Source organism: Chionomys nivalis, chromosome 11, assembly GCF_950005125.1.
Source record: "Chionomys nivalis chromosome 11, mChiNiv1.1, whole genome shotgun sequence".
NCBI classification, from domain to species: Eukaryota; Metazoa; Chordata; class Mammalia; order Rodentia; family Cricetidae; genus Chionomys; species Chionomys nivalis.
In genome coordinates, this window is record NC_080096.1 from 9,355,755 (window position 1) to 9,375,836 (window position 20,082).

Below are 20,082 nucleotides of genomic sequence, written 5' to 3' on the forward strand. Positions count from 1 at the left end.
GGAAGCATAGTCTTTGGTTAGCTATTTTGAACCTGTCTCTTGAGTAGAATAGGCCCCACTGTGTGTGCTGTGTGGTGCTCAATTGCTCTAAACATGAAGCTGCTTTTCCTTGACATGGACTTGGTGAAACAATTCCCAGTGTGGAGCCATGAATTCTGACTTTGTGAGTCCTCCTGAACTAATGATGCGTCTCACTGTGGATCATCTAACGAAATCCACTGACATCATTTCTAAAGTTGTTAACATAAACACATTGATACCGTAGCCATGGGAACAAATTTTCTCAATTGGCATCTTCCCAGGGGCATAATTTCCACAAAATGAGTGATGTCATGAAACCAGCATAACTGACCTTGTATCTATTTATAAACCAAATTTCATCACATGTTTTCTGGAAATCAGATGCAGAGCCTCAGGGAAGAGAGTGCCAAAGTTTTCTCAATGAATAAGAAAACATCTGCACACACAAAAAGAAAGGATTTGTTAACGCATAAGTAGCTTCTCATATGGCCACAGAAATAAAAGCAAGTGATGATAACCAGGTGCCGACTGGATGTGCTAGCTGCATGGAAGTTCATAATTCAACTGCCCAGGCTTAGAGCAGACAAACATGCTTACTTTGGTTTTGTTCTTCTTGTTCCTGAACATTTTACCTCAGGAGCCCAGTTTCATTCATCCCAGGTGCTTCTGGAGAAAGAAGCAGAATGAAGAGAATTATGACGACATATTGAGATATTATACCTTCTATGTTTTTCCAATAAATAAAATAGATGCTGTGGAGTATTTGGAAGGCCATTTGCATAAAGAGTAAGTGCCTTTGTATTTTCTATGTAAATGTCATCATGGATATTTCATGAGGGGTCAGGAGGATGAACACCTGAACAATGCCTTGAATCTGCTGCCCTCTTCTCCCAACCTGCACCCAAATAAAAAAACACCATATTCTTTTAGAGACTACATGTTATTTTTCTATGTTTAAATTTCCAGAGAATGTTCTATTTTTCTCCCAGACACCCTCCATATTACCAGACTGGGTGCTGTGTGAAGAAGGACTCTATACCTTCTCCATCACATAGAGCCTGCCTCTTCTCAGTTTCCACAGCACAGTAGCAGGGGATGCCTCATCTAAAGAAAGCCCATTCTGTTTCAATTAGTGTCATCCTAACTGGATATAAGTAAATGGCAATGGAGTCTCCTGATGGACATTCCATCAATGTGTGGGTCCTATGTTCAATGCTAGGACAACTAACATTTGTGGTCCTGCTAGCTGTGGAGAGCTTTCACATAGATTTTCAGTTACTCTCTCAGATGCTCTGCCTGTGGTCACACTAAAACTTTTAAAGATTCATCAGGACAGGAAGTAGGAAGTCAGTCCACTCTGAACTTCCTATGAGTTCCTGATCTCGATAATTCACATATATACATGGACAACCACTGGGCTTCAATTTCAAAGTCCATTTCTTCACTGAAACATTAGCGTAAAGAAGGAATTATAGAATGTAAATGATAGGTTTGCATTCTTTGAAAAATGAAACTGACACTAATAGTGGTGACTGCTCACTTCTGCTGTCACTTGCTTTAGTGACAGCTGTGGCATTTGATAGTTGTTACTACCTGATAACAGGGATAGAGGAGGTACCTACCAGGTTCACCTCTGTCCTTATATAAGAGGCATGTGTCCTTTCTTTCCATGTCTAAGTTGTTTATTCTCTGACCCTCATATCGCATTGACCTCTCTTGTTTTTCGTAAGTTACTTTATTAAATATTTCTGCCCGTTTTACCAACTTTTGAAATATACATATTTTGATTTTATCAATTGTTGAGAGCTGGTTTCAAACACAGAACTTTCATCCACTAGGTCACTCTATTGTCTCAAATCATAGATGTTTCTTAATACTTAGATAAAAGGATTTAGTGTTTGAGTTTCCCAAGTTCTAATCTCAGATTCCCGTTGAAATTACCAAAATTTTCAATGTTATATTTTCTGTGTGGTAATAAATAATATTCTAAATTTTTTATTTCATAAAAATATAGATAAATACTTATTTTCATACATAAAACAACACAGTGGTACAATTTCTAAGTGGTAAAGTGATTGTATTTAACTTGAATGAATTATTCAAAATTATAATGTATGTTTCATATTTAATGGTTAGATTATATACAATGAGTTAGGAAGAAACAGCAATTATTCTTCCACCTCTGGTTTTTGAATGCTTGTTCAAAAGGTAAAGATAAGGCACTCAAAAACCAGAGGCGGACAAGGTTCTCTATGAAAGATGACGATGGCACAACTTTTTTCATTGGAGACGCACTCTCATGAAATATTAAAGTTTTTTCAAGCTTCCAGCTTCTTATATCATCTGAACATCACAGCACAAAAGATTCATTTCAAACATTGGGTGTGGTTGGAAATACCATTCAGTACTCCTTGTATTCATAGCACATGATTCTGTAGGTATTTGTCTTATTAAACACTGTATCATTTTACAGAAAACGTAATGAAAACTATCGCTTTGTATTGGCCTTAATTTTTTCCGTGAATGAAGTCAACAGGAACCCTGATCTTTTACCAAATATGACTTTACTATTTGAAATTTTGCCAAGTGGGTGTAGGACTGTGCTACAATTACATATTTGCGAGCATTATTATTATACTATACGTACTAAACATACTGGTGGTGCGTATCCTAATTATCACTGTAAAAACTGGAACACGTGTACAGTTATGCTTTCAGGACCAAGCTGGGTAGTATCTTCTATGGATGCAACAGCCATGCACAGCCTCTATCCTTATCAGGTGAGATTTTGTGTGGTCATGGGTTGGCAAGAAATCCTGTCTCCATTGGTGCCACTCTCAGGGGCTAAGAAAAGTGTGAGGAGGAGACTGGCCTACACTTATTTCAAACTGTTTAGTCCATGGGTACTATTCAGGGGACTTCTGTATTTACCTTTTTGAAATAGAGGTGAGGGAAGACTAACAGGCAAGGGTGTGATTTAGAACTCTTGGCAGAAAAGTGTCTTTAACGAGTCCTTAGGAGTGCATGCTACCACACGCCGTTCCCTGTTTCCTAGTTTTTTCAGCTTACCTATGGACCCTTCCATCCTACTCTGAATGATAGTGAACAGTTTCCTTTTCTGTATCAAATGGCCCCTGAGGACACATCTCTACCTCTGGCCATGGTCTCCCTCATACTTCACTTCAGCTGGAATTGGGTTGGACTGACCATCTCAGACAATGATCAGGGTATGCAAATTCTCTCATATTTGAGAACAGAGATGGAAAAAAATATACTCTGCTTTGCCTTTGTAAACATGATTCCACACAACTTTGATTTGTTCCTGTCAAGAATTCTAGTGTATTATAACCAAATCTTGACGTCATCCTCAAATGTTGTTATCATTTATGGTGAAACAGATAGCACTCTCTCTTTAATCTTTAGAATGTGGACATCTCAAGGTTTACAGAGAATCTGGGTCACCACCTCACAGTTCGATGTCACTACAAGTAAGAGTGACTCCTTGCCTGAATTGTTCCATGGGACTCTAGTATTTGCACACCACCATGCTGAGATTTCTGGTTTTAAAAATTTTATCCAGACAGTAAACCCTCTCAAATACTCAGATGAATACCTGGCAGGGGTGGAGTGGATGAACTTTAACTGTGGAATCTCGGCTTCTATGTGTAAGACACTGAGGAACTGCTCATCCAACAGCTCATTGGAACAGCTGATTGCACAGACATTCGACATGGCTTTTAGTGATGACAGCTATGACATATACAATGCTGTGTATACTATGGCCCATGTTACCCATGAGGTACTTCTTCAGCCAATGGACAATGAGGAAGTACGCCTGTCTAAGTGCATGAAGGTGATATTTCTATTTGATGATATTCATTGTTTTCTATATCAGTCTTTATTAGAGTCTCAGCTATCCCATTCTAGTGGGTTAGGATATATTTCCCCAAATAGAAAGATTTTTGAACATTTTTTTCCTCTTAAGGAATTAAATTTAGAGGTTGGGAAAATCTCAAATGCAAATGTTGTGGGGTGGGAGACACAATTTCTCAATGAAAATCAGTGATTCTGTTATAGAGCACCTGAATATCTTCACCCCTGTTGTGATACTGGGAACATAGGAGTCTTCTTCATTAATCCTCTCCATGATTAAAACATGAGCTTTTGTTCATTAATTGTCAGATATGTGGTAATCAGTGTAGGGGATATTTTGCACAGGTGTTCTAAACTGAATCTGCCCCAACTCTGGGCTCTGGAAAACTCACGTGTGTGTGAATGGATGGTTCTTTTTGTGTAAGGGTGGATGCTTATGTGTTTCTCTGTACTTCTGGATATATCTGTTTAGATGTTAAATATGTGTTCCCATCTATCTGCATATTTACCTGTGTGTATAAGTGGGAATAAATTGGCCTTTTGCCAATGTCTTTCTCTATGGGTGTGTTTCTGTGTGTCTCTCCCTATATGTATTTGTCAGTGCATGTGTCTACAAGTGTCCATGTGTGTGATTTGTCTGTTTTTGTGGTTGTGCTTGCACTTATGCATATTTGTGTTACTGTGTATGGGTGTGTATGGTGAATGTGTTGTACATATGTATATCTGTGTTTCTGCTCCTCTGTATGTGTATCTGTCTTTGCATTTGAGGATAAATTTGTCTCCGTCAATGTCTCCCTGCATGGCTGTTTATATCTGTGTATGTCTCCTTGTGCATATTTATCCACAAATTTGTGAGCATGTGTATGGGCCTGTGTATGTTTTTGTGAGTTTCTCTTTCTCTGTGTCTGAGTGCATAAGTCTGTCTCTGTATGTTCATATCCTTTCTTGGCTTCAGGTGTATGTATGTGTATATAGTATGTGTCTATATTATGTATGTATCTATGTATGAATATGAGTCTGTGTGTATGTGTTTATGAATATTTAATACTTACAATTGGTGTTGTCATATATGGCTGTGCTTATGTTTGCTAGTTCCTCTGAAAAAAATAAAATTTTAGGACTGTTATTATATTTCCATTTACCTACTTGCTTTCATTGAGATTTCTCACATGGGCACATTCAGGAAAGTTGTGTTGAAGATGAAATCAGAATATATTTTCTGACTTCAAGGAAGGGCACACTCACTAAAGAATGCTGCCTGTCTTTCAGATGTACTCCTTACTTAGGAAGACCCACTTCACTAATCCAGGTGGGGACAGAGTGAATATGAACCAGAAAGAAAAACTGCAGCCAGAGTATGACATTTTCCAGATTTGGAATTTCCCAAATGGTCTTGGACTGAGGGTGAAGATAGGAATGTTTAGCCCGTATTTTCCACATGGCCAACAGCTCCAAATATCTGAAGACATTCTAGAGTGGGCCACAGGAAGTAGACAGGTAGGTCTGACCTGATGTGCTGATTCACATTACACAGCAGTAACACTGTCACGTGGGTCCACTTGTGTTTCCATGTAACTTAGGAAAAGTAGGTTGTCACATTAGGTGCCATTTTCGAGCCTCCTACAAAATGTTTCTTCTTTTCACTTTTTTGATGTGATATTTTATGAATTGTTTCAGGATTTCATACATGCATACTGTGATTTTTATCAGACAAGAACATGTTTCAAGCTTTTAAAATAAATAGCAAACTGGTGGTTACCACTATTTAATATTATTTCCTGCAATTCAGAAATATTTTGTTGTTCCCATTTTAATTACTACATAGTGGTTTTCCTCTTTTCTGCTGCACCTCTGACACAGATGCTGAAAGTCTGAGGCTAATTGTAAGGGAGGAGTAAACTAAACATATGCCAATCATTCACTTTTATTATATAATTTTCTTTAAGAATTTTTGCCAACAGATTCTAAATTGCCAATATCTTTAGGCATGCATTGACATAACATTTTTTGACCCATTTAGAAACCTTGTGAATTGTAATCTTGTTTTATCTTTCTGCCTTTTTCTTTTCTGTTGGTATGAGTGTTTTCGCATTTTTCTGTGCAATACTGGAATTTGTGGTGCATATGCATGTCAGAAAAATGTTTTTGATTTCCATGAAACTGGAGACAACTTTGTTCCACACAGGGTGAACTATAAATGAATCTTGCATCTGCTCATGAAGAGCAATTGTTATTGACAGCTGAGCCATGTCTCTAGCACTGTAGCTTATACTGTGAAAGAAATTTCTCACTAGAGGAACATTGCTTGATCTCATGAATTCTTTCATAGTTCACCCAAAACAAACAAGTGTGTATCTAGTTTTCTTATCTCTTTGTGTGGAGGTATTGGTAGTAAAAAAAATTGCTTTTGAAAATTTATAAATGATATATTCCACTATGGGTTTTATGTACATTATCAATAAGAATTCTCATGAAGGTGATTTTAAGATATCTCATTCAAACTCCCAAACTACAAAGTGGCTAGAATTTTAAAGGAGTTGACTTCAAGAGAGACTTCAAGCTGTATCTGAAGTTATATCTCAGGTTGCCCAGGCAGTATGAGATCTACAGTTACTATCCTTTCTCAGAGTGATGACGAGAGTCATTCTCAGGGAAAAGGACATTTGATCTGAAGGTTTAACTACTGAACTACAGGTCCATCCACAGAGCAGCAATGGAATTTCACATGTGTTGTAAGCTAGCCTCCCTTGAGCATTATGAAAAGATCCACTGCAGAAATCCAGAGGATTACAAACAATGCAATCTATACTCCTAGATATGCAAATTTCAATACACAAACAAGTGAAGAAACTATGAAGACATCCATGCAACGAATATTAGAGTCAGAAGTTTAAACAAGACTGTGTTCATGATGTACTGAACAAAGAATTCAAAGATGACCTTGAAAGTCAAACAACCTCCAGAAGAAAGCAAGGATTTCACAAAAACTTGCACACAATATGGAACTGTGTGAGCATGTGACAGATACATCCCAAAAGGTACAAAATAATGAAAAAATTCAAATTAAAAGATGGAAAGGAAAGACAAATGAAATCATTTAGAAATATCAGTGAAAAGTCTCACTAACAGAATACTTCAAGATGATGACAGGGTGGCAAGACTCGAAGACCAGGCTGAAAATAGATCTGAAACGATGATGAAGATAAAAAGAAGAAAAATAAAAGATGTGTGAGACCAAGAGGATAAAATTCAAGGATCCAATTTTGAACTTATGCCAGAAGAGAAGAAGGACACACCATAAGCATCCACAGTACATCCAATAGTATGTAACAGTGACTCTCCAGAACTTGTTCCCAAGTTCATTATTTCACTGGAATTAAGGGTATTTCTTTGCTATTCCAGTGTATAATGGCATTAAGCTTCATGGACTGAGAAGTTGTAGGATTCTTGAACTTTCCATTCATATCCAGCAATTATTGGGCTAGCTAGACCACACGACATTCTAATAAATTGCATATGTGTATATATAGAGGAGAGAGCCAGAGATAGAGACAGAAACAGAGACAGTTTTGTTCTGTAAGTTTGTTATTCCTAAAAACCATAACTAATACAGACATAGAGCAAAATTCAATGATGAACATAAATTATTGTAATTCACAACCATTCTAACACTATTATGGAAGATGCCTGAAGAACGAATAGAACCTCAAAAATAAGATAAATACAAGTGATCAAAGTATATAAAGACAGCACTAGAACACCACACAGATAAACAACTATTAAAAGTATCAAATATTGTAATAACAACAATGAGCAATAACAATTAGTTAATAATTTTCAATACCAATTTACTGTTAATCTTCCCATTCTCTAGTCAAAATACATAAACATCAAGAATGGCAATAACCCTTCCATAACCCACTAAACAAATATCCAATCTCATTCTGCAAAAAAGAAAATTAAACAAAAAAAGGACAAAAGCTCAACAGGACAACAGAAATATCTGCTCCTCTGGTAAAGATGACTGCATTTCAGAGATACAAGTTTGGTTCAACATATGCAGTTGTAAACCTATGAACACCTGATTTTCGATAAAGGAGCTAAAAGTATACAATGGAAAAAATAGAGCATCTTCAACAAATAGTGCTGGCATAACTGGATGTCAATCTGTAGAAAAATGAAAATAGATCCGTATCTATCACCATGCACAAAACTCAAGTCCAAATGGATTAAAGACCTCAGTATCAGTCCAAACACACTGAACCTGATAGAAGAGAAAGTGAGAACTACTTTACAACACATGGGCACAGGAGATCACTTCCTACGTATAACCCCAGCAGTACAGATATTAAGGGCATCATTGAATAAATGGAACCTCCTGAAACTGAGAAGCTTCTGTAAATCAAAGGACACTGTCACTAAGACAAAAAGGCAACCCACTGACTGGGAGAAGATCTTCACCAACCCTGTAAGGAAGAGGCATATCCTTGTAGGATCTAAGTCAGCCTAGTCTATAGAAGGAGTGAGGGAGGTCTATCACCAGTACACTGTGAAACCCTCATTCAAGGAGGCAGAAAACAAAGGAATGTTTGTCCCTAACCATATTGTGGAGAATATGAAAGAGCCTGTGCATAGGAGACACTGCAGTTTCAACACTGAACTCAGCACTGAACAGAACATGCAATGTGAGGCTGCAGTATTAGCAGCTTTCCGAAGCAGCATAAAGAGCCCTATCAAGGGTTTTAATGATACGAAGATTTTTTTATTTTAAACTTTAAGAAATCATTCAATTAACCTCAAGTTATTTAACTTTTATCCATGTTCTGCAGTGTCTTGCAGCCTGTGTCAGGCACTTTATTCTCAGGAAACACTTCACCTTCCAGCTCAGTGAATATCAACGCAGCAATTCATCACTAGAAATGTGCCAGGCTCTGCCTATTTATCTATTGTTTTTACACTATGTCATGTTTTGCAGGGTGATTTTAGTGAAATTCATGTGTGCTATCTCAGAGTTGATTTCTCCATTCATCCTAGCTTGCTATGCTATTGCTGTGATTAAACAGACCATAAGCAAAGTGAGAAGGGGAGGTTGGTTTGACTCATGGGTTATAGTTGAGGGAAGACAGGGCAGGAATCTGAAGACTGCAACTAAAGTACAGATCCTGAAGGAATACCTCTTACTGGCTTCTTCTGCTTGAATTCTCATACAGCCTGCCTAGGGGACAGCACTGCCCACAGTGGACTGAGCACTCCTACATCAAATACCAATGAGTAAAATGTTTTCCAGTTACGATGACAGGTTAATCCAATGGAATGATTTTTTGGTTAAGGTTCCCTCTATATTTTAAATGTACTTTGTGTCAAGTTGCAAAAATTAATTAGAAAAAAACCCTTTGCATGCTCTGTCATGTTTATTTGTCCAGAGTGAACAACTCATTCTTCTTCCTAAATTTCCAGCAATGTAACGCTATCAATTTTATATTTAAATTGTTTCTACACTTTCACATAAATTGTCATTCTATAATATGCTAAGTGAGATATGGTCACTCTTTGGTGTATATAAAATAAACTTATTGATATTTTATTGAGGTAATTTAAAGTAGTTATGGAATGAACAGGCAGGTCTCCTCATATCAACATGTGTCTAATTTTCCTCAGATGCCGCCCTCTGTGTGCAGTGCTGATTGTGGTCCTGGATTCAGAAAGTTCAGGCAGGAGGGAATGGCAGCCTGCTGTTTTGATTGCAGTCCTTGCCCAGAAAATGAAATTTCTAATGAGACAAGTGAGTATTCACTGCCAAGATAAACCCTTCACATTGATCATCCTCTCTAACATAGACACGGATGATCAAAGGGTCTAAAAGCTGCTACACAGATAGAATATACCCCTTTCCTAAGTTAGATTTATTGGAATGTGATCAATACCAATCTCCCTTTAAGTGACACTGTTTGCTATGACATAGATCTTTGATTCACTGAAAATTCATGGCATATGTCAGTTTCTCAAAGAAACAGTTTTGATATTCAAACTGCAGTGTAAGAGAAATTTGAACAAGGTCTTTCCTAGTGATTGTTTAATCTAACTGCATGCATGTATGTGTTCCTACTGACACTTATAGGCACCATGTACGTTGAAGAATCAATGAGGATCAGAATAGGATATCAGATCCACTAACCTCTGGTCTGGGAAGTTCTTCTAACAGCCTCTCACTACAGAACTCTGTTATTTGGATGTTAGGAACCAATTGCAAGTTCTCTGTATGGTTAATGAGAACAGGAATAATTACTTGTACAGTTAAATCAGAAACAGTTAAATATGAGGCAGAAGACTTTAAGCAATAGCAAAAGACCCCCCTTTTCAAAGGATCAATGTGATTTGAACTCTACGGAATATTGATAAGTACTGACACATGATATAGAACATATGAGTAGTCCTACATTCAATATTTTTATGTATAGCACCCATTTAATAATGTCACAAATATCATATTAAAACAGTTTGGTATGAAAGTACCTTAGTCACAATTATCTGAATGGTGTTGTCACGTACAAGCTCTTATTAGTCAAATGATATTTGTTTAGTGTTGGGTATATACAGATGACAGACATTGTTTTTCTCTATGGTTCTCACCCCATGTAATAAAATAAAAGTCTTTAAAGCATATTAATGGCCAATAATATGGCAAAGTAATTAATTCCCTTGCTACTACAGCTAATTATGAGTTCAACCCCAGGACTCATGTAATAAATAGAGGTAATGAACTCCTAGAGATTGTCTTCTGACTGTTGGGGGAGACTGCATGTTCATCCCAACTGCTCAGAATTGAAATAATTTCATAGAAACTGTATTCATTCAATCACTATTTGGTCCATTACGTTTAGCTTCTAATTGAGTGACTCTTACATAATAATTTAACCTATTTCTATTTGTATGTAGAATATAAATACTATTATTATAAATATAAAGCCATATTTATATGGCTGTGGCTTACTGGGTAAAGTTTTCAACCATCTGTCCCTAGCAGCAGCTCCATTGCTTCTCTCTCCTTCTACTTCCTTTCTCCCAGCATTCTGCCTCACTTTACCTGCCTACCTCTATTCCCTGCGCAGGCCCAAAGCAGTCCTTCATTCATTATCTAATAAAAGCAACACACAACAGAAGGACCTCCCAAACCATCTGGCCTCTATGCACTCAGACATACAAGATACACCAAAGTAATAAACAGCATCTAATGAAATGGCTTTAAATGAAAAGATTTATAAGACTAAATGGCATTGACTGTGCTATCACCCTTACTTGAGTATTCTTCTGTTATTGTCCTATATGGTGCTATATCTGTATCTATTTTTACCCCTTGAGTAAACTCTGGGTTTGTATCTCACAGAAAAGGAAGAAGGAAGGAGCTTATCTGTTCACAAATTGATGACATCAAGATGTAGGGCTTTTTTTTTTTTCTTGAAACTTTCCCAAAGGGCACACAGTTTATTAGGCAGCAGCTGGGAAATCAGCGGTTAGACTTGGCCACACGCTCCAGTTCATCCTTCTTCTTGATGGCATAGGAGTTGGAGGAGCCCTTGGCAGCATTGATGAGCTCATCTGCAAGGCACTCAGCAATGGTCTTGATGTTGCGGAAAGCAGCCTCACGAGCTCCTGTGCACAGCAGCCAGATGGCCTGATTCACTCTGCGCAGTGGCGACACATCCACAGCCTGCTGTCTCACTGTCCCGGCTCACCCAATGCGTGTTGAGTCTTCCCGGGGGCCACTGTTGATGATGGCATTCACCAGGACCTGCAGAGGGTTCTCACCAGTGAGCAGGTGGATGATCTCAAAGGCATGCTTCACAATTCGTACAGTCATGAGCTTCTTGCCGTTGTTGCGGCCGTGCATCATCATGGAGTTAGTAAGGCGCTCCACAATGGGGCACTGGGCTTTGCGGAAGCGCTTGGCGGCATACCGTCCGGCACTGTGGGGCAGGTACTTGGCATACTTCTCCTTCATAGCAATGTAATCCTGCAGAGAAATATCGTTGATTTGCACATCATCAGTGCTCCATTTCCCGAAGAGCTTGATGTCTGGGGTCTCTGCCACGGCAGGTGTGGCTGTCTCCCACTCAGTCATTCTGAGGGCGCAGACCTGGCTTCTCGGTCGCTCGGCGTGGACCACGCGCCGTCCTAGCACAGACAGGAAGCGATGTAGGGCTTTTTAATGCTAAATATGTAGAGAGGTTTCTACCTTCAGTGATAGACTTACTGCTCCTTTTCTGCATTTGTTTTCATTGTTATTTATTTGTTAGCCTGTTTTAAGTAAGCTCATAGGATGGTGGGCATTTTTCATTTATTTATTTCATACAGCAACCATAGTTTCTCCTTCCTCCTCTCTTTGCAATCCCTTCTTTCCCCCACATTCATTCCTGTCTCCATTCAGAAATGATAAGGCCTTCCATGGGAGCCAACAAAGCATGGCATGAAACTAGACCCTTCCTTTTTTATTGGACAATCCATCCCACTACAGGGAATGTGTTCCAAAAGGCCAGTTCATGTGCATGAATAGACCCTGGCTCCACTGCTAGGAATCCCGTAAACAGACCAGCCTACACAACTGTTAGACATGCAGAGTGCCAGGAGAGTCCTATGCTAGCTCCCTAGGTGTTGGTACAGATTCCATGAACTCCCTCGAGCTCAGGTCAGCTATTTCTCTGGGTTTCCCTGTCATGATCTTCATCATCCCCTGTTGACTGAGGTTTCTGTCCTGACAAGTTCCCTTGGTCATTAATTCCTAAAGAAATACACAGAGGTCTACATTAGTTCTTAACCTATTGTCTCAGTGTCTAATGCTCTTCTTATTAACTAACTCTTATAACTTATATTAACCCATTATTCTTTTCTATGTTAACCATATGGCTTAGTGCCTTTTTTGGCAAGACAGTCCCATCTTGCTTGCTCTGCATCATGTTATGACTGCAGACTGAGAATTCCTTCTTCCCTGAATTCTTGTTGCTGTGCCTCTACTTTCTGCACCCCACCTACACTTCCTGCCTGGCTACTGGCCAATCAGTGTTTATTTAAAATATAATTGACAGGGTACAGACCATTGCCCCACAACACTTCCCTTGCTCATATAATCTCGCCTCCCTATCTTCACCTGGTTTCTGTACACTGCCATTTTATCTTATTGGCAGTCTCCTGCACCAACCAACCCAGCCTGGGATGGGGTTCTTGTGGGACATGGTTGCTGTAAGACCAGGTGGGATATGATTTGGCGGTGACAAACAGAAGCAAACACAGAGGTAGTTTGAATCTGAGTGCTTTTATTTATTGTATATATTTCAGTTATTAAGTCTTGAATAGTTTCTTACATATTTTTTATTGTTTTTTCCTGGTTTTCTTAAGGGATTTGCTAATGTCTTCCAAATTTTTATCTGTCTTTTCCTCCATTTTTTGAGGGAATATCTCATGTCCTCTTTAAGAGTCTCAAACATTCCAATGAAGTTATTTTTTATGTCCTTTTCTTCTGTTTCATCTATATTTGGTAGATCAAGTCTTGCTGTTGAAGGGTTTTTAGATTTTACTGGTGTATTGTGCTTTGTGGTGTTGCGTGTGTTCTCACCTTGTCTACTCATCTTTTATTCTAAATGGTATGGTTTGGGCTGCCTGTGACTCTGGTTATTAATCTAGGTGCCAGTGGATCCAAGGCTAGGATGGTTGTTCCTTGTGGGACAGTCATTACCATGGATCTAGTTACCCCATTGGTCACTCAGTGTTCCTGGAGGTCACTAGCGCTTCTGGGGTTATCCCCTCTCCCATGGATTTTTGCTGTCTCAGCCTTGTTCAGGCCTAGGCTGCCAACTCAGACCTGTTTCTGTAAATGCTCCTGGTCTGGATCTGCTTCTGCAAATGACCCTGGCTCAGGGTTCGTCCTGCAAAGGTCTCTGGTTTCTTTCTACCCCTTCAGAGATACCAGACTTGGGTCTGCCTGGACCCACAGAGGACCTGTCTCAGGCCTACTCCCTCAGAGGTCCCAGACTCACACACAGACCTGTAGGGGTTCTGGGTTATGTCTACTCCCTGGAAGGTCCCAGATTTATGCCCGGATATGCAGTGGTCTCTGGCTCTGGCCCACTCGCTCGTGGTTGTTCCCCTGTACCTGCTCCTGTGGAGTTTGCTGTCTCAGCTCTGCTCAGAACCAAGTTGCTGGCTCAGTTCTGCCTCTGCAAATGTCCCTGGTCTAGATCAATTCCTCTACCAAGGCTGGGACACCATAAACTAAGCTGAGCTTACTTAGTTCTATTCCTGAAAATTTTTATTCATGTCTCTCTTTTGCTAGCTCCACTCCCTGTATGCAGCTTTCCATGGCATATATCTCACAGCTTGGGAATCTCCACATCCTATCATCTCAAAATACAAATGTGACTTCATCTTCACAGATGCATTCAGTGAACTCTCACAGGATCTTCACTGAGTTTCTGACTCTGGGGAGTTCTTCATCAAAAAAGGAGTCACATGCAAAAAATAACTCCTTTTACTGCGTAATGTTGTGGTTTCCCAGCTTGCCAAAGCTCTCAGTTCATCATCTTCCTGCAGTAGAATCTTCACCACAGCACAAGGTTTTCCAAATTCTTTCTGTAGCCACTTAGTGCTATGAACTTTCCTCTAAGTTTATACTTTCCTAGTGTTCCATTAGTTTGGGTATGTTGTGGATTTATTTTCATTGAATGCTAGGATGTCTTTAATTTCTTTCTATATTTTTTCCTTGACCCAGTGGTGGTTCAGTTGAGAGCATTTCCATGAGTTTGTCCATTTTTTTGTTTGTGTTGCTGCTGAACTCTAACCCATACTGGTTCCATATAATACAAGGAGTTATTCAAATTTCTTTATATCTGGTGAGATTCTATTTGTGACCAAGTGTGTGTCAGTTTTAGATAAGGTTCCATGAGGTGCTGAAAAAAGTACGTTCTTTTGTGTTTTGGTAAATATATTTCATAGTAGTCTCATAAATCCATTTGAGTCTGATGTGTGCTTTAAGCTTTAGTAATGTTTCTTTTAAAATGTTGGCGCTCTTGCCGGGCGGTGGTGGCGAACGCCTTTAATCCCAGCACTCGGGAGGCAGAGGTAGGCGGATCTCTGTGAGTTCGAGACCAGCCTGGTCTACAAGAGCTAGTTCCAGGACAGGAACCAAAACCACAGAGAAACCCTGTCTCGAAAAACCAAAAAAAAAAAAAAAAAAAAGTTGGCGCTCTTGTGTTTAGGGAATAGATGTTCAGAATTAAGACTTCATCTTGATGGATTTTCCTGTGATGAATATAAACTGTTCTTCTCCATCTCTTTTTAATAATTTTACTGTGAAGGTTTTTTTGTAGATATTATGATAGTTTTATCACCTTGCTTCTTAGATTCATTTGATTGGAAATTTTGTTCCCAACCTTTTATTCTGAGGTAATGTCTGTCTTTGAGGTTGAGGTGTGTTTCTTGTAACCCACAGAAGGATAAATTCTGGTTTCAAATCCATTCTCTTAGCCTCTCTCTTTTTATTGGCAAATTGAATCCATTGATATTATGAAATGTTAATGATCAAAAATGATTAATTCTTGGCGTTTTTTTGGACTTGGTGGTGTTAGTGTTTGAGTTTCCCTTCTTTTGAGTTTTGCGGTTGTAAGTTATTTATTATCTGTGTTTTCATGGATTTAGCAAGCTTCCATGGGTTGGAATTTTTCTTATAGCATTTCTGTGTTGCTGGGTTTGTGGATGGGTATTGTTTAAAACTCGTTTTGTCTTGAAATACATTGCTTATCTTGTCTATGGTGATTGAGTGTTTTTCTGGGCATAGTATTCTGCGCTAGCATCTGTGGTCCTTTATTGTCTGTAAAACATCAGTCCAGGACTGTCTAGTTTGTAGGGCCTCCTTTGAGAAGTCAGGTGTTATTCTGATAGATCTGTCTTTATATGTTTATTGGCCTTTTTCATCTGTAGCTCTTGTTTTTTTTTTTTTTGTGGGGGCGGTTCGAGACAGGGTTTCTCTGTAGCTTTGGAGCCTGTCCTGGAATTCCCTTTGTAGACCGGGCTGGCCTCGAACTCACAGAGATCTGCCTGCCTCTGCCTCTGCCTCTGAGTGCTGGGATTAAAGGTGTGCGCCACCACTGCCCAGCTCATCTGTAGCTCTTAAAATTCTTTCTTCATGGTTGTAGGATAAAGAGGCAGCTTTATCTCCATAACCACATTTTCCTTTTTTAAAATAAACTTATTTAAGTCAGAAAAAAATTCTTTCTTCATTCTGTTTACCTAGTGATTGATTATTGTGGGGTGAGGGGACTGTCTTTGGTGTAGCCTATTTGGTATTATGTAAGCTTCTTGTGCTTTCATACACATGTCCTTCGTTGGGATTTTGTTTTGATTTTGTTAAATATATTTTCTGTGTCTCTGAGCTGAGATTCTTCTCCTTCTACCCTGATTATCCTTAGGGTTGGTCTTTTCATTGTCCCACAGATTTCCTGGATATATTATGATTGGAATTGATTGGATTTAACATTTCCTTTGACTTATGAATCTATTTCCTCCATTGTATCTTTAACATCTGTGATTGTCTCTTCCATCTCTTGTATTCTGTCCATAATGATTGAATCAGTAGTTCCTGTTCACTTAGTCATATTTTTCATTTCCTGAATTCCATCAGTTTATGTTTTGTATATAGTTTCTATTTCAATTTTCAAGTCTTGAACGGTTTCCTTTACCTATTTGACTGTTTGTTCTTGACTTTCTTTGTTTCTTTAAGGGATTTATTGATATTTTCCAAGACTTTCTTTATCCTTTTTTTGATTTCTTAAGGGAATTTTTTATTTCCTCTTTAATAGCCACTACCATTTTCCTTAAGTTCTTATTAAGACTGTTTTTGGGGGGGTTTCAGCTGTATTGGAATGCTCAGGTCTTACTGTTGTAGGATCACTATCAGCCCCATAATGCTCTTTCACGTGTTGAATGTATTCTTGTGCTGGCATTTACTCGTCTGTTTTTTTAACAGGTGTGGGTCATGGCAGTGTCTAAGTAGTCTGTGCTTCCATCTAGTATGGCTCTTGTCTATGCATGATCTTCAACTGCTGAGTTTGCACTTGTTCCTATGTAGTCTTCTAAGGTTACATGGGATTACTGGCCATGGAGAGGATGTTCAGGTGTCTGCTTGCTGCCTGTGGCTGGGCCAGGACTGCAGAGGAAGGGATTTTTTCTTCCCAGAATTATCCTGTTCTCATTGACCTGCCTCTACTTCCTGTCTGGTTGTCCCACCTATACTTTCTGCCTGGCTACTGGCCAATCAGCATTTATTTAAAATATAATTGACAGAATACAAACCATTGTTTCATACCAGGAGTGGGGACGCAGCCTGGAGGCAGGTCTCTCAACTGCTTGCCACTCATGCGAACTGCCATGTTGCTGCTTGTTATGAACAATACTGAGGAGTAGAGCATCCTTACTATCAGATGAGGACACAGCTAAGGGCATACTTATTTATTTCATTATGTTTGCATTTTCCAACATCAAAATTATATTTACATAACCTTCCTTTCTCATTTTCCCCTCCTACTTATCCCATATAAACCCAACTGACATCATTTTCACCATCTCTTTTGAGACTTTACATGTAAACACATACAAATTAGTGATTCTGACAGGACTGTAGTGATCCCAAGCATGTTAAATATCTCTCTAAAAAACTCTGTCCTTTTCTCACATTCCATTTGCCTTACTATAAACCATTAGATTACTATGGTAGCTTGAATAAAATTTGCTCCCATGACATCATGAGGAGTGATCCTATTAGGATATTTGGTCTTTTTGTAGAAGATATGGTCATATTGGATGAAGTGTTTCACTGTGGCAGCAGAGTATGAGGGTTCATATATGCTCAAGAAACACACAGTGAGTCTGTTTACTTCCTGTTGCCAATGGATAAGAACAGAATTCAAAGCCCCTTCTATAATTCCAGGTCCATCTGCATACAACCATATCCCAACATGATGATAATAAACTGAACTTCTAACTATAAGACACCCGATTAAATGTTTTTCTTTAAAAGAGTTGCCATGGTCATCATTTCTCTTCAAAGCAATATAAAACCTAAGACAGTATCATTCTCAAAGCTAGCCACCAAGATCTATTGCCTTAGTCATCCACTTCCTCCACCTGAGATTGACTATCATTGTCCAGATATCAAAATGTGAGGTCAAGCTAGCAAAACTTCCTCATGACTGTCCTAATTATCCTGATAATCCAATTTAACACTTCATCCTAAAATGGGGTAACCCTTTTACCTTTATAAATTGCCATTTTCCCACAGGTGATACCTATTTCAACTGTATCAGAGAAAGCTTTGTCATCTTGGCCCAAATATCCACTCCTTTACTCTTTGTTCTGTTCCCTTCTCCCTCATTCCCTATCTCCTGTCTTTCTACTAAAAAAAATCTTTCCTTATAATGTGACAAATTATGACATTAACACACATTTAATAGACAAACTAGTGATTGTTTGGATTCATTCCACTAAAGGATAATGAACGAGTATTGTGAAATGGAAGTATTGCCATGCAGCATTATCTTTCAATGTCATCCTCAACACAAGTGCAGATATTGCAATGCTAATTTCAACACTCATAAATGAAATGTCTTGTCAAGAAAAATGCTCAAGATTCACTAATCTTGCCGGGCGGTGGTGGCGCACGCCTTTAATCCCAGCACTCGGGAAGCAGAGGCAGGCGGATCTCTAGGAGTTCGAGGCCAGCCTGGACAGGCACCAAAGCTACAGAGAAACCCTGTCTTGAAAAACAAAAAACAAAAAAAAAAAAAAAAAACAAAAACAAGAAAAGATTCACTAATCTTAGGTTTTTTTTTTTCTCCATCAGATGTGGATCAGTGTGTAAAGTGTCCAGAGGATCAGTATGCCAATGCAGAACACATCCATTGCATTGACAAAACTGTGATCTCTCTGACCTATGAAGACCCCTTGGGAATGGCTCTGACCTTAATGGCCTTTTGCTTCACTGTGTTCACAGCTGTGGTTCTTGGAATCTTCATAAAGCACCATGACACTCCACTTGTGAAGGCCAATAACCGGAATCTCAGCTACACCTTGCTTGTCTCACTCATCTTTTGTTTCCTGTGTCCCTTGCTCTTTATTGGTCATCCCAATGCAGCTACGTGCATGCTGCAGCAAATCACATTTGGAGTAGTATTCAGTGTGGCTGTTTCTACTGTGTTAGCAAAAACAGTGACTGTGCTTCTGGCTTTCAAAGTCACAACCCCTGGAAGAAGGATGAGGTACTACCTGATTCCAAGGGCATCCAACTTCATCATTGTCATCTGTACCCTCATCCAGATTATTCTCTGTGCAATTTGGCTGGGAGTTTCTCCTCCATTTATTGAAATTGATGCCAAGAGTGAACAAGGCCACATCATCATTGTATGTAGCAAGGGCTCAATGATTGCATTTTATTGTGTCTTAGGATACCATGGCTCCCTTGCATTAGGGAGCTTCATTGTGGCTTTCTTGGCCAGGAATCTCCCTGACACATTCAATGAAGCCAAGTTGTTGACATTCAGTATGCTGATATTCTTTAGTGTCTGGGTCACCTTTCTTCCTGTCTACCATAGCACCAAGGGCAAGGTCATGGTGGCTGTGGAGGTCTTCTCCATCTTGGCCTCCAGTGCAGGCTTGCTGGGGTGTATCTTTATCCCCAAGTGCTATATAATTTTGTTAAGACCAGAAAGAAATTCTCTTAAAAAGTTAAAGGAGAAAGCATCTTCCTAAACTACCATTTCCTAATTTGAAAGTGAAAGCTGTAGTTTTGGTACAAAACCACCTGTTATGATACAATGAAGATGTATGCATTAGCTAGTGATTCTCACTGTTTCTTCTAATGAAGAAGCCAAGAACTGACATATATACTACTGTTCTGAATGTAATCTCTTGTAATCTTCCATTTAACCACTTAATTTACAAGACCTGCCTATTGGACATTGCTGCATTGTAGAAGACGTTTTCTTTCGTTAATATACAAACAGATTTAAAATAAACTAAAAGTCCATCTACTGATGTCTGAGTGAATTTGTGTCTTTAACTGCCAGTGAGAACGGATGTAAATCAATAACATTTATTGGATTGCTAATTTAATTAAAAAGCAGAGTTTCTGATCTTTAAAAAAAGGAA

The 20,082-nt window shown here is 38.9% G+C and overlaps 1 protein-coding gene and 1 pseudogene across 1 annotated transcript; one reads left to right on the forward strand and one right to left on the reverse strand.

Annotated features, from left to right (window-relative positions):
- Positions 1–610: 610 nt before the first annotated feature.
- LOC130883575 (vomeronasal type-2 receptor 116-like) lies at positions 611–19,683 on the forward strand. Its single transcript, XM_057784146.1, has 6 exons — positions 611–807; positions 2,495–2,801; positions 3,077–3,874; positions 5,164–5,391; positions 9,553–9,676; positions 18,779–19,683. The coding sequence occupies exons 1-6, from the start codon at positions 611–613 to the stop codon at positions 19,681–19,683; spliced, it is 2,559 nt and encodes an 852-aa protein (XP_057640129.1).
- On the reverse strand, positions 11,356–12,065 carry LOC130883370 (40S ribosomal protein S5-like; annotated as a pseudogene).
- Positions 19,684–20,082: the final 399 nt, after the last annotated feature.

Bases quoted from the DNA above. Each gene is read 5' to 3' on its own strand.
- LOC130883575 (XM_057784146.1), top strand. From the start codon at position 611: ATGCTTACTTTGGTTTTGTTCTTCTTGTTCCTGAACATTTTACCTCAG. The intron at 808-2,494 runs GTAAGTGCCTTT...ATCATTTTACAG, and splicing joins GAAGGCCATTTGCATAAAGA to AAAACGTAATGAAAACTATC. The intron at 2,802-3,076 runs GTGAGATTTTGT...CCTGTTTCCTAG, and splicing joins ACAGCCTCTATCCTTATCAG to TTTTTTCAGCTTACCTATGG.